The sequence below is a fragment of the Penicillium mononematosum genome (assembly GCF_028829835.1).
Source record: "Penicillium mononematosum strain IBT 11891 chromosome Unknown utg000005l:1.0-9366267.0:1.0-9372171.0, whole genome shotgun sequence".
In the NCBI taxonomy this organism is placed as follows: Eukaryota; Fungi; Ascomycota; class Eurotiomycetes; order Eurotiales; family Aspergillaceae; genus Penicillium; species Penicillium mononematosum.
Genome location: NW_026643275.1, coordinates 8,802,054 through 8,816,245, shown reverse-complemented (window position 1 = coordinate 8,816,245; position 14,192 = coordinate 8,802,054). Strand labels below are relative to the sequence as shown.

The following is a 14,192-nucleotide window of genomic DNA, read 5'->3' as shown; positions in this document are numbered from 1 at the left end:
GAAGTGTTGCACGTGATAGGATTAGCGTGTCGCTTTTATTGATGTAGCTTACTCAGGCCGCTCATCCCACACTCAGGGAGCACTTAGTGAGTAAATCAGAGTGCTCAGATGATGATCAGGGCAGGGGATGATCAGGTGATGCTCAGTGAGCATCTCCAGGGCTGGGCACCTGGGCAGGGACGTGCTCAGTTTTACTCAGTGATCAAAAAGCGGCAAGAGGTGAGCACTAAAACGGCAAGGGAAAGGTCTCGAGTGCCAGGCAATATCCGGTATATATGTAAATAGATAATAAAATATTTAGTAGCTACTATAATACCCTGGAAATATCAAAGACATTGTTCTCTATCCACTACTCCTGATGAGACGTTCATCTCATCTACACAATAAAGAGACATATAAGTAAACAAATTCGTCTTGAATGAACAGAACAGACAGATAAAATAGGGGGAAAAGGATAAAAAGCATCATATAGACCGCAAACCGCTGGAAAACAATAGACTTATGCAGTCGCTGCCTTGAGACCCTTCAGAGAGCCCAAGCTCAGTGCCAGACCCTGGGAGCGACTTCTTATCCGCACAAATCCTGTAATTGGCCCATCGTCTCCCTCCTTTTCGATGCTCAGGTTTGCTAGTGCATCCTCGCCTGGTTACATAGTTAGTTATCAAATCAAGTAGAAAGGGGTGGGTTATCAGGGGATTGAAAACATACCGAATACACTGCGGGCATACAGGTTCGCACTCAAGAAGCGACAATCTCCCTTGAGCGAAGCATCGGGAGTCAAGCAGGCCATATTGGTGCTGTCCATCAGCTGCTTAAGGAAGTCACGCAGAGTCTTGGCCTTGGAGTTGATGTTGACCTTGTTCTCCCACTCGAACTCAGTCCACATGGTACGGAACTGAGTCTCGGTGCAGTGAGCGGGCTGGATGTAATCCATGATGTCGGCATGGATGTCGTTGAGAATGACCACATGGGTCTCGGTAGAGCTGGCGCCGTCATAGACAATGTTACCAAAGATAACACCGGTGTCAGTTGACGAAACCTTGACCGTAGCCTGTACATTCAAGAAGTCGCGTGGTCCTAGGTTGTTGGTGGATGGCCGCTCAACAACCTTAAGGTCACCGAGAGTTGCGAACTCCACGCACAGGTTTTGCAAAGTCTCCGTTGTTTGGTTAACCAGCAGGACGTCAAGAACGATGTCGAACTGGTGGACAGTGACATAGGCTTCAGCATAGACCGAGTCCGAGAAACCAGTCAATTGCACCACCCGGCTGAGCTTCGAAGAAACGTCCTCCACGGTCGAATCGCCGCCAGTTGCCTTGGCAAGATCCATTTCGATCTCCTCCCCGCCCTCGACGGCGTTCTTCTTGGTGAATTGGCGAATGGGAATAGCATCGTCGATCTGCACAGCACTCTTGGCCTTCTCCACTGCCTCCTTAGCAGCCCGCTTCTTATCCTCAACCTGGACCATGGCGCGGAACGCCTTTCGGGTGTCCTCTAAGAAAGTGGCTTCCAGCTCCTTCTTCTCGGAGAACTCGGCCAGTGACCGCACACAGGTCAAGATACGATCCACTGAATCCTCATCAATAGGAGCCTTAACAAAGTGAGATTGGCCAACGCGCATGATGGAAATCATGATAAGCATGGCCTCGGCACGGAGAGCATTTGTACGAGCAGTATCCTGTGACACCTCGGAATGGCGCATCACCAACTTGGTCAAAGTCGAAGAGAGAACCGTCGCCAGGTAGTAGTCGCCATCCAAAATGAGCTGGCGCAGAGGAGGCTTCTGTGCAGCCTTGACAGCCTCGAGACGAGCAGCTGCCGCCGATTGGCTGGTGAGAGCACTTTCGGTGGCGTAGGTGCCATCTGCGAGCACCTTCCGGGATCCAGTAGGCGCGGCCTTGGATTGGCCGTTGGCCTGCTCCATCAGCAGGGCGTTGTCGTCCGGAACCTCATCCAGGAGTCGTTGTTCGGATGCCAAAATTGGGATTTCACCAAGGCTGGCTCTGATCGTCTTCCAAGCATCCCGAATATCCTTCTCCTCCAGGGAGTATTCACCGACAACCCAGAGCACTCCACGGTAGACCTTTCCAGCTCGAACCTCACTCAAAGTTGAAACCAAGCGGGCAACGATCGACCCACGCAAGTCAGGGAATTTCTCCACAACCTCTTTGACGAACGAAATGACATCGACGGCGGAGTTATTATTGAAGTCGGCAATAAAGTCCATCAGGAGATCAACCACGCTGGCAGCAATTTCGGAGAACTTGATGGCGCAGGAGTGTATTGACTGTACCAAGATCTGGCGATACTCGCTATTCTGTGGGAATTGTTAGTACTGTTGGGTTGTGCAAGACGACTGTACAACCTACCTGTTCATATTGTTCGTCGACGGTCTTGGCAAGTTCTTTCTTGAGCAGCATGATGATTTCTTCCACGTTCTTGCTCGAGACCATCTCCATGGCAAGGTTGAGGGCCTTTCTCCGGACATCAATGTCAGGGCTGCTGAGAACCCGCAGGGCCTCCATGGTCAGGTCGTCCAAGACACCCTCATTGCGAATTCTGAGTTGGTCCACGCGTTCCAGACAAATGAGCTTGACATTGTTGTCGGCCTCCCGAATGGCGAGCTCGATCAGCTTGCCCGCAGCGGCTTTGACGGCTACAGGGTTGCTAGTGAGGGCGGTAAGAGATGTTGCGGCTTCGTAAACAACGGTGCTAGTGGAGGCGTCAAGGAGCTCGAGCATGAGTTTCAGGTATCGCGACTGTAGTTCGTTAGTGACCCGCCACTATTACGTTGAATATTTATAAACCCACCTTATTCTGAGTGTTCTGTACTGCATCCTTCCGGAGGAACTCCAACTCGGCTAGCTGGAGCAACTCATCTGTGTTTGGAATTGTGTCAAACGTGGTGCGCAGATACTCGAGCGCCTTCTGGTGGCTAATCCCCATGAGTGCCGCAAAGGCATTGCGCTTGCAGGTGCTGTCGGTCTCCGATTCGAGGAACGACTGGAGCAACTCCGGCGCGTCGGGAATGAGGGACTCGGAGTGCTGGAAAATAGATGATACAGCCCAGACTGCATTCTTGCGAACGTATGCGTGACGATGTTGCAGACACGCACGTGCGGAGGAGGAGAGGGGCTCAATGAGCTCTGGTTCGCGGAGTTTGGAGAGGAATCGGAGGGTATTGCCTCGAATGTATTCGTTGGGATGTTGCAGATCGTTGCGAATGCCGTTACTACAGGAGAAAATTTGTCAGACAGGAAAGGCCATGTAGCAATGGCCAGGGGCATCCTTACCAAACCAGGATCATCTCTTGCTTGAGCTTGCCAGAAGAATCATGTTTGGGGCATATTTCATAGAAGAAATAAAGCAGCTTCTTCAATGACTTGCTCCTCGACGGCATCACAAAACGAATGATGTGCATGAGGATTTGCGGCATAGGATCTCCATTCAGCATGATGGTGACAATTGTCCGCATTGTTTCCAACTTGGTCTCATCGTTGCCTTTCTCCAGCTGCAGCTTGAGCTCCTGCACGGTCGGCTGGTCGGCAGTATTGTCTACATGGAGCAAACTGTAGGTATTTTCGAGGAACGACGCCATGGTGGTGGATTGGGGGGGGAATCGGAACGAAAGAGAGCTGCAAGTTGTCAGTTCCGGGGTTGTTTTGGGGACACATCAGCACGTAAAAATAAACACCTACAGTAGGGGTAATTCTCCCAGTAATAGGAGTTTGCGCCAGATATCAAGAACAAGCAATTAGTGTAAAGCAACACCCCTCGCCAGCCCTGAAATCATTAGATGTTATGATGCGCAATGGGGAGGGACCATCAACTTGTCCCTTAATCTGGCCCCCCGGCGCCGTCTGTGTGGATGACTAAGCCACAGCCCGCCGCTTTTCAACTGCCACTTCGTCGATTGCTATCTCTCTTCATTCACTTACGACCTCTACGATTGAGATTCGCCAGGATGTCGAATGAGAATTTCTACCTCCGATACTAGTAAGGATGACATGAGTGAGCCCAGGTTTCCTCAGCTGCTGACGGTCCTCACAGCTCAGGTCACTCTGGGCGGTTTGGACATGAGTTCCTAGGTAAGTCTGCGTGCCAGTCATGATCACTTTCTTTCCTCAGTCGCTAACTCGCCTGCAGAGTTTGATCTCCGCACCATCTCCGAAGGTAGCAGCGCCGCCGTACGATATGCGAACAATTCGAACTACCGCAATGATTCCCTCATCCGCAAAGAAAGTGAGCAGGAGCATACATACCAAAAGGAAAAATGAACACGAGCTGATGGGGTATTAGTGTGTGTGAGCGATGCGCTGGTCGAAGAAGTGAAGCGTATTATCAAGGATAGCGAGATCCTCAAGTATGCACTTGGATTACCCGATAGGAAGAACACCAGCGCTGACCTCATCTAGGGAGGATGACTCCAAGTGGCCCCAGAAGAACAAGGACGGACGCCAAGAGCTGGAGATCAGGATTGGAAATGAGCACATCTCCTTCGAGGTAATCGACCGAGGTAACTTATGGAAATGGCCATCATCTAATACTGAGATGTACAGACCGCCAAGATCGGCTCGCTAGTCGATGTGACAGAGTCTGACGACCCCGAAGGACTTCGGGTCTTTTACTATCTTGTGCAAGACCTGAAGGCCCTTGTGTTCTCGCTGATCTCCCTTCACTTTAAGGTATTATCGATCCTGTCCCCATGCTTAGAACATCGTTTAACCATCCCTTGCTTTACAGATCAAGCCCATCTAAGTATTGAGCGCATAAAAGAAAATTGAAGAATAATTGGGGGTTTTGATTTGATGATACTCATCAGGCGTTCTTTTGAGGGTTTCTTGGGATGCGAACTCAATTATAGCGCCAAAAACAATGAGATTGATACCCCTCGGGCATGTCTACATTCAATCCTTTCTGGGAAATTTGACTGTCTTGTATGTTTGTAGCTGCTTGGGCTAGTATAAAAGATGCCAAAGCAAGACGTCCAATCTTGGGAAAACATGGCAGAAGATATGTAGCTTAGAAGTATTTACTCAAGTCTTAGGGCTAGTATTTCTGATAAGAGACAGGTTTATTGAAGTCATTCCTACAACAGATGGGCCTTCTCGCTTTATATATCCAATTTCCCACAAAAAGTCAGCACTAATTAATTCAAGCTTGGGCCAAGTTGCTCTTAGGCTTGAACACACTCAGGGAGCTCTTCCAGTTCCGTGTGATTTAGTTTCATCGCCTCAGTAATAGTGGCCACCGGGATATTGTCAGGTTCATGTTTGATATTCACATCAGCGATGTCAAGAGTGACAACTTGGGGCTGGGGCTTCACCTGGGCATATAAGTTGGGCTTGTATAAGGGAAGATTGAATTTACTTAGGCATGGTTATGTCAAACATCGTACTCTCGTACGTGTGCTGAAATGCCCAAGCTTGCCTAAGATTGCCCAATCTGTCCTTATTTGGATAAAAGATTGGTCATACCATTGATCTTTACAAAGGTACAAGATTGTACCTAGTACGGAGGATATCAAAAGTAGATGGAAGGGTTTTGATTGGCTTGTGGCCTAAGGCATGCTCATTACATAACCAATATTGAAAGTGGCGCCGCGCCAGGCGCAGAAACAGCTGACCCACCTGGACTGTCCCCGCATTGCTCGTTCCTCAAGGCCTTAAAAGACTTAGTTTGCTGATCTCAAATGATCCATCCCCCTTGCTCTCTTTTTTTCTTTTTGATCTTTGCTTTGGAGTTTTTTGCTTCGATTCAATGTCCCATCCCCTCTTTCCCTGATTTGCAATGCCGACTCCGAGTAACAACTCGATCGCCGCAGCGATCGCCCGCACGACATGTCCACCGGAGCCCGAAAGGATCTCGGCTTGGCGAGAATCTCCCGATACTGTATCGAATAGCTATCCTCTCGATTCTCCTTCGCCTGAAATGCCAATTGCGCCCTCGATGCCCAGTCAATCTGATGGTGGCAGCACCCCCGAGCCGATGAAGGCGGAAGGAAAGCCGACGGGCATCGAGGAAGATGACCCAGTCCGGGCTACCTCCCCTGCCGAGTCAACCTGCCCTCGCAGCCAGTCACCAGCAGCGACCCCGGGATCCTCACTTCTCAACTGGGAATTCTCCAACGTTCGTGTAAGTGTTGAGATCGATTCTATCACAGTATCATCCACTGACCATCGTCATAGCTTCTGCCGAACCATACCTCATTTCTTCGTTCAGGCAGCAAATTCGCCGGAACTCAACAATCAGACCGCCAAGTTTACAATGTCGACGTCGAGATTAAGCATGTGGATATGGCCGAGTCGTATCTCTGTGGCTATCTTAGAATCCAAGGTATGTGATTCGTGCGCACGTGCATTGGACCTAGCTCAACTAATATTTGTTGTTCTCCACAGGCCTGACAGAAGATCACCCTACCTTGACTACCTTTTTTGAAGGAGAAATCATCGGTACTAAACATACTTTCCAGACTCGTAATGAGGAATGGGGTGCCTCGGAAAAGACAGACTTGCACCATTGGTCTCGGTTTCCTGCCTGGCGTCCGCTGGCTAAACAGGCCAAACGGGCGGATTTCACATACCGTAACTTCGCCCAGCGTGAACACATATTCATGAGATGGAAGGAATCTTTTCTTGTTCCCGACCATCGAGTACGGACGATCTCAGGTGCTAGCTTTGAAGGGTTCTATTACATCTGCTTCAACCAGATTGAGGGAACTGTGAGCGGCGTATACTTCCATGCGAAGAGCGAGCGGTAGGTGGATGTTCTATTCCCGAAAATTCTCGATTTTGCGGATGCTAATTTCATTACAGATTCCAACAGCTCGAACTCAAGCATGTCGAAGATCGTGGATGCGCACCAGCAGTCGAGTTCCGCTAAATATCGCCGAGTTTGCTTGCTGGTGCCTAAATCGACCTCATGTATGGATGGCTTCCTACCTGACTAATTGGTCCTCGTGTGTCTCGTATTCCTCTTATTGTGTCTGGTACCACATGGCTAAGCAGTGCTTCCTGGTCACCATCTCGAATGAGAAGCTTGGATCCCTCAAAACTCCATTGGGTTCACTATCCCGTTTGCTTTTCCTCAATACCCTCCACGCCAACCTCTTTTTCCCACGGTCTCCTCCCTCTCATGTTTATGTGTTTGATCATCCTTTTGACCACCCATGTTATTTGAGGATTTCCAAACCCACATTTCAGGAAAAGCCTACATCCACACAACTCATCCTCCAATTGACCTCATGTCTCACGATATTGCAATCTACGAAACGGCGTTTCCGTCCCCACTTCCGGCGACCTGGTTCTGGTTACCCTACATCCTCTGTTTGGAGTCCTAATCTCATCTTTTTCCTTCTTGTTTTCTTATTCCTCACCTATCTTGTGTTAACTTAGTCTTATTATCTTCCATGTGAGCTGTTGGCTGACCAGCCTGGTTATTGAAATTTTTCACTGCGTGTTCTTGGTAGTCGTATATATGCGTCAAGGCTCTAGAGCTATATTGATACTTTGCTATATAGCTCCTTCGCTGGCCCACCCATATAATAGAGTACGGCGCAGAAAGCAACGGTCGTTCTTGATGAATCGAGTCGACTCACGAGAGCTAGTAAAACTGAGATAAGTGTGTAGATTGTGAGTCATGTACGCCTATCCATGGATGTACGAGGTCCTACATCCATGAATATATACATATTGTAGCAGTATGTATTGGATTTTAGGCTGCGGATGCGAATTTCCTGATGGGGGTGCCGCCGCTTTATGAGGGCGCTCAGGGTCCTGCTCATTGAGTATTTCACAGTATAGAGTGATCACTCTGTGTACTCAAGGGTACCGTAATTCCTAGTTAAACCGTACACCTAAAACACCATAGTAAATGTGAATTTTGAGGTTGCTGTATATCAACCACATAAAGTTCATTTTGCCTGACTTTTGGTAAGATAGTGCTTTTTAGGAGTAGTCCGTTCCATTCATTGTGTTACGCTCTGGGATCACCACGACACAGAAGGTTACATGAACTATACCGAATGGTTATGGATCACTAACAAAGGCACATATTATCAATTTCTATATTGCTAATGTACACAATTCATCAATTTAGGCAGGCTAATCTATTTTCGCAGGAATTTGGGCTCAACTGCTGTCCAGTACAATAACTTCAGCCTCAACCTCACCAACACTCTCCACACGGAGGGCATCGCCAGCATTAACCATCGTGACAAAAGCACCATCGCCTTCTTCGAGCACAGCATCCTCCCGACCATCAAGCATGATCTTGGACTTGCCCTGCTTGGTCATAGGGAGGTGAACGTAAACATTTCGCTTTTTCTTAGACTCAACAGCTTCGCCAGCACCAACAGTCCAATTGAATGTTGAAGCGGGCTCGATAATTCCAGCCCCCATGACAAAGTCAGCATGGATGGGGATGGTGCCAGGAATCTTAGGAGCAGCGGTCTCTTCCTGTGCCGGGGTTGCTTGAGGACCCGCAGCAAGTGGCGACAAAATAGGAACGAAGGCTTTGCGCTTCGCTTCCTCGCTAAAAGTCATTGTATGGTACTGGGGCTTGAGGCCATACTTCCAGGGGAGTACCCAGATCTGGAGGAAGTGCACCGACTTGTTGGATTCGTTCTGCTCCGAGTGCGCAATCCCTGTCTCATGTCAGCTTCGGTTCGATATCGGCTAAAATGGAAGCTCAAGAGGTTTACCTGTTCCGCCAGTGGTGAACTGCACATCACCCCGCTGCATGCGGTAGAATTGTTTCCCTTGCCCGGCCTCCGCACCCTTTTTAATCATGCTGTCACGGTGCGTGAGCTCGCCATTCAGGATATAGCTAAAGATCTCCGCGTCGCGGTGGGGATGTGTTGGGAAGCCATTTCGTGCTGCGACGCGGTCCTCATTTAGTACACGTAGACTTCCAAAGTTCTGGAATCGGTGGTCGTAATAGCTGGCAAAGCTGAAAGTGTGGAATGATTTGAGCCAGCCGCCATGTTCAGCGTATCCACGTTCGCTAGAGAGGCGGGGAACAATCTTGGCGTGGGCGAGTGGGTTTGGCATAATAGTTTGAGAGGGTTGGGTCAAATAATATGCGAGTAATGAAAGTGCTGTCGAGTAGATTTATTTCTGCTAAGTGAGCAAAATTCAACAAGGGTCCAATGGTTTTATATAGGCTGCGATTAAGTACTCTAGAGAGCTCCAGAACCTTAGAAATTCATCTTCTGGATTATGGAAGCATTATCCATCATCAATAAGAGTGACGCTAGGCCCAAAGCGGACCTCGGGAGTAATGGATCATCTAATCATGACTGACATTGGGTGGCATTTTTTGGTAATTTGGGAAGCAAGACAATAGCGCATTCAGATTTGCTGAAAGGTATATGTGAACGACCGCATTAGGATGGGGCTAGCGTCGTGCATTCCATTAAGGTGAGCTGCTATAGTTACTCCAACTTTACTCAGGTGACGCTTAACCTGATCAGTTCGGTGATTATGCAATACTTAGGAGCGACGGGTGCAAGGGCCTAGGTGAGCGCTAAAGCGGAAAGGGAAATCCAACTTGCGCTAAAATCCGGTGTATATGTATCTACCGCTGACTGGCAACGCTAAATGATCTGATCTAGTAATATAACCAAGTGAAACGTTTGGATTCAGATGCACAAATGCAATTAACGCGTATATATGTGCTAGAAATGAATTATGGACCAACAGATACTATAACAGACTTGACCCCGATCCGTTTACATCCGAGGGCCATAGTGAGAAATGTCGATAGATCCTTGCACCGAACATAAAAAACCAGGCGTGGAAAAAGCATGATAAATAAGAATCAAGGAACCCAAAAAATTTGATATGAGTTCCAAGAAATAAATGAAGAGATGATTGCGGACGTGAGATGGCGTTATGGTATGGCTTTGGCGAACAAAAGACGTTAAAGCAAGAAAAGAGGCGAGAAGGGGTATCACATGCGATGTCAGTCGAGGATGGCGAGATCGAGCGAGTGTGGATGGAAAAAACACTTTTAGGTCCCATGATGATCAAAGTGCAGATGTTGCCCACGTAAATAGGGCAACACCATGGAGGTAGAGATCAGGAAGAAAGGAATGGCGTGAGAAAGAGAAAATCACATATATGTCGAGTTTTGACGAGAGCTTGAGTTGGAACCGCTGCTATACTCGCTGCCCGGAGTAGGGGACTCTAAGACGACTTGTTGACGAATGGAGATGATCCACTCGTGCTGGAGGAGTTCGGCGGCAGTGGCGCGGCGAGCGGGATCGCATTCGAAACAGCGGCGCACGAAGTCGATGCCCTGGTCGCTGAGTTGGTCGCGAGATGGAAGCGTGGGCTGTTTGCCCTGGGCGATGTTGTACATAATTGCCCACTCGTTGTCCAGTGTGGACCATGGCCGGCGCCCGGTTGCCATTTCTAGGATCACGCAGCCCAGAGACCAGATATCCACAGCTCCTTCGCGGTTGTCTAGATTTGCATCGCCACGGATCACTTCGGGTGACATGTACATTGGGGTTCCTGTGGTGGTCTTCTGGTTTTTGCGCTGGTTGGTGGGGTCTTTGGCCGACTCCTTGAAACCGCCTAGTTGAGGGTTGTCCATTGGGGCAACTGTGCGGCCCGAACGAGCGATGATCTTGGCTGCACCGAAATCAACGTACTTAATGACACCGTTGTGGTCGAGCAGGATGTTCTCGGGTTTGATGTCACGGTGTACGATATGCGCTTCGTGGAGATACGCTAGACCCTCTAGGAGTTGAAGAGCATAAACCATGATGACCGTTTCGTCCTCGATACGCCCGTGCTCTAGCAAGCTAGCGAGTGAGCCACCTGAGCAGTACTCCATGAAGATGTAAACCTTGTCACGGTGCACCTCAATGCCGTGGTAGGAGACAATGTTCGGATGATCGAGCACTTCAAGCACGCCCATTTCGTCTCGGATCTGCTGGGCGATCTTGGGAATGAGCTGGGGGGTCTTGCAGGCGAATTTCCTTGACAGCCATCAAATAGTTGCTGTCCAAGTTGATAGCAACATAGACAGACCCAAATGTACCACCACCGATGAACTGGCCTTGCTGCCAACGCAGAGTAACATTGGTAGCCGATGAAGATAGCACGGTGAGTGACCGATCAGCTTCATCAGATCCTTCTAGTACCTTTCCTAGAGCCTGGCGCTTCGCATCTTCCTCAATTCTCCTCTCTTCAATCTCCATAACACGCGCGTACCATGTGTCGCGAACGAGTCTTGATGCTTCCTCGTCGCTGGTGATCCGACCAGCGCCAATCTGTCGGGATCCATTGCGTTCCTCCATGCGTTTCTCGTTCTTCGCCGCAAGGGAAGACCGCGCACCCATGATATCGAAATGAGAAATGAGGAGGGACATACACCCTGCCACCTTCAACCTGAAATCACTGAACTGGTCTTGGTCCATAGACAGGAGATGTCGGCTGGATGTGATCGCCATCGCAAACTCGAGTGCTGCGACAGCCCACTTGAAAGTTTTTCGGTCTGCAGCGTCACACTCATCACAGATGAACGCGACCCAGTCAAGAGACAACTCCACCAGCCTGGCACTGTTCATAGCGCGCCTGTTAGCATCGACATAGTTGGAGGACCGTTTGCCAAACTCTGTTGCGAATGCATAGCAGGCCTGAATCAAATCATTGTTCTCCCAGTTTCTCTCATGTAGCTGATCTTTGATGATGGCCACACTATCCATAATAGTCATGGATAGTTTGAAAGAAATCTTCTTGATCTTGTTCAACTCGACGTTCACACGTCCAAGGTTTGCACGTTGTTCAATGACCATATCAAGTTGGATGCCCGTGAGTCGTGCGAGCTCCGCACGTGCATTCTGCAGTCGTTCTTGCATGCCCCCAACAACGATACGTAGCTTGCCCAGCCGCACATCCGTTGGATGTTCCAAGAACTCCATTTGCATTTCCTTTCCTGCCCAGGCAAGGGGCCTTTCGGGTCGGATAGCCAGAACATAGGGAACATGGACATCCTGGTTTGGATCATCTTCTTTGAAGGAGGTAGATAAGATACCCTGGATATCAGCGGGGCGGTTCCATAGGGCACGGTGTGCGACCAGATAGACTCCTTTTTGCCCTACGGATGTGGTAGAGGTCACAAGGAAATGGTCTGAGATTAAGAGTGCCTCGAAGAAATCATAAGCGATATCGGTCGTGATGTTGTATTCGGTAGCGTTTTCGAACAACTGGCACAAAAACTTGGAGAATCGATAGAGCTTGCGTTGACGAATTCGCGTGGAATCCAAAATGCTCTTGTATCGTTTGTCCATATCCTGTACAGTTTCCGTGGGCCTGGGGACGAGTTCACGTTCAAAATGAATCATGAGACGCTGCAGGGATCTGGCAGTGAGTGCACTGTTGTTCTTGTCAGCTTTGTTAATTGTGCAAATCACGGGGACCATACCTAAATTGTTCGGCCACCTCAATATCTCCACCGTCAAGCCGGCAACCAATATCATAGGAGAACCCCCATTCCTGTTCCAGAATTTCGGCCTCTTTGAAAGTGTTCTTGTTGGCATTCAGCTTCCAGTTGAGCAGTCGGAAATAGTATTTCATGGCATCCAAGACCGAATTGTCAAAGTTCTCATCGACACATGGCGGCAAATCCCAGCCGGGTTCTGGCCTCGAAACATCAAGGTAGCGGAACTTGATATCAACCGCCACTTTCATCAGGATTTGGAATTGGGAAATCATCTGATCAATCAAAATGGGGGCTTGCTGTGCTGGGTCTTTCATGTTCTTCGCATAGGATAGACGGACTCGAATGATTTCCTGGATCAACCGAGAGGGGAAGTTAATCAATGTTAGTAGTTCTTCGATATATGGTGGCAGGTGCCGCGCGGCAAACGCTTCTGAGTTCTCGATCAGAGTACTCTTCGCTTTCTGAATGACGACGAGAATGCGAAGAAGCATGCCGTCCTTGTCCTGGAGAGTCTTCAGGCCATCTTCCTTCATAATGCGATCAAGGAAGGACGACCCATCCGAAAGATCATCTTTGGCAGACTTGACCCTCGGCTGGCTGAAATCAAGAGCCTCGTTCCCTACCCAGCTCTGCAGCACGGCCAGCTCGGTGTTGATGAGAGCCGTGATGTTGTGCCATGCAAATATGGCCGCGCGACTAGAGTTAAATTCCTCCGAGGCGACACGAGGGTTGGCAGCTTCCATTTCCTTGTGCGAAGAGTACAGAATCTCGCATCGCTCGACCTTCTCCACAATATCCTCGACTTGCTGTTTTGGCGGTTTCCCGATCTCCGTTTCTCCTTTAATCTGGAATCCGATGATATCCTCGATAATCGGACCCAGACGTGACCGTGCATCCTCAATCAACTTTCGCTGCAAAGGAATACTTCGGCCGCATGTCCTTGCCCGAACTCCGATCCAAAGTGCATAGCTCTGGGCCGCCGACCGTTTCGATTCCGCAGATCCTATGAGTCGTTGCTTTTCTTGTTTCACTACATCTCCCTTCAAGACCGACGCCAGCATGGAATGCCACTCAAGCCGCTCCTGGTTCTTGGGATGCTTCAGTTCTTCCGCGCTTGGTAAATTGTCGTCCGGGAGGAAAAGTTGGGTATCAGGGTCGTAAGAATCATCTTCAAAGGCCACTTCGGAGGAAGGAGAGGGGTCTTCCAAGTCACCATCCCCTTCTGTCATGATGTTGGGTGGCGCGTCTTTGGAATGATGATACCAGGCTTGTGGGTTCGCTCGAATTCGTTGGACGTAGGCTTTCTCTTGGGCACGGTATTGCGCGTTCGGATCCCGTCGGTTTCCTCGTTTAGCTGATGATGATCGCTGGCGGTCTTCTTGAAGGCTGATGTACTGCGGTGGGCGGCGCTGTGGGGCATACGTATTCGACGGCGTTCGAACCGGGGCGGACGGGCGCTGAGGTCGTAAGTCGCTAGCCATTGGAAGTCCATCGGGCTTGTCAATGAGAGTGGTAGCGCCAATGCTAATCCCACGTGGCCGTGCCGTCGGCGTATTAGACCATGAGGGAATACTGGGTGAAAGATTTGGAGGGGAAGATGTGATAGTGCTTGCAGGTGTCTGGATTTGCTCGTCGACGGTCTCTCCAAATGATGAGTTGTTCCTCACAGGGTACTGAGGAAATTCATCAGAAGAGCCTGAGCCATCCGAATCAGGACTGGGAATTTCCGGATGCTGCAT

The 14,192-nt window shown here is 49.4% G+C and overlaps 5 protein-coding genes across 5 annotated transcripts; 2 read left to right on the top strand and 3 right to left on the bottom strand.

The window, feature by feature from the left end:
- Positions 1-443: 443 nt before the first annotated feature.
- Positions 444-3,598, bottom strand: N7519_011588 (coatomer subunit beta; the record flags this gene model as incomplete). Its single annotated transcript, XM_057298361.1, has 5 exons — positions 444-642; positions 709-2,317; positions 2,370-2,759; positions 2,812-3,232; positions 3,294-3,598. The coding sequence occupies 5 exons, from the start codon at positions 3,596-3,598 to the stop codon at positions 500-502; spliced, it is 2,868 nt and encodes a 955-aa protein (XP_057146243.1). The 3' UTR covers positions 444-499.
- Positions 3,599-3,868: 270 nt separating this feature from the next.
- On the top strand, positions 3,869-4,758 carry N7519_011587 (mago nashi family protein; the record flags this gene model as incomplete). The annotated part of the gene is made up of 7 exons (XM_057298360.1): positions 3,869-3,996; positions 4,051-4,088; positions 4,147-4,242; positions 4,300-4,363; positions 4,416-4,503; positions 4,560-4,685; positions 4,744-4,758. The coding sequence occupies 7 exons, from the start codon at positions 3,869-3,871 to the stop codon at positions 4,756-4,758; spliced, it is 555 nt and encodes a 184-aa protein (XP_057146242.1).
- A 1,032-nt stretch (positions 4,759-5,790) lies between these two features.
- Positions 5,791-6,882, top strand: N7519_011586 (GID4/VID24 family protein; the record flags this gene model as incomplete). Its single annotated transcript, XM_057298359.1, has 4 exons — positions 5,791-6,135; positions 6,189-6,336; positions 6,399-6,756; positions 6,816-6,882. 4 exons carry the CDS (start codon positions 5,791-5,793, stop codon positions 6,880-6,882), a joined length of 918 nt encoding a protein of 305 aa, XP_057146241.1.
- A 1,247-nt stretch (positions 6,883-8,129) lies between these two features.
- Positions 8,130-9,050, bottom strand: N7519_011585 (pirin family protein; the record flags this gene model as incomplete). Its single annotated transcript, XM_057298358.1, has 2 exons — positions 8,130-8,644; positions 8,702-9,050. 2 exons carry the CDS (start codon positions 9,048-9,050, stop codon positions 8,130-8,132), a joined length of 864 nt encoding a protein of 287 aa, XP_057146240.1.
- Positions 9,051-10,113: 1,063 nt separating this feature from the next.
- On the bottom strand, positions 10,114-14,192 carry sskB (uncharacterized protein; the record flags this gene model as incomplete). Its single annotated transcript, XM_057298357.1, has 3 exons — positions 10,114-10,962; positions 10,994-12,386; positions 12,436-14,192. 3 exons carry the CDS (start codon positions 14,190-14,192, stop codon positions 10,114-10,116), a joined length of 3,999 nt encoding a protein of 1,332 aa, XP_057146239.1.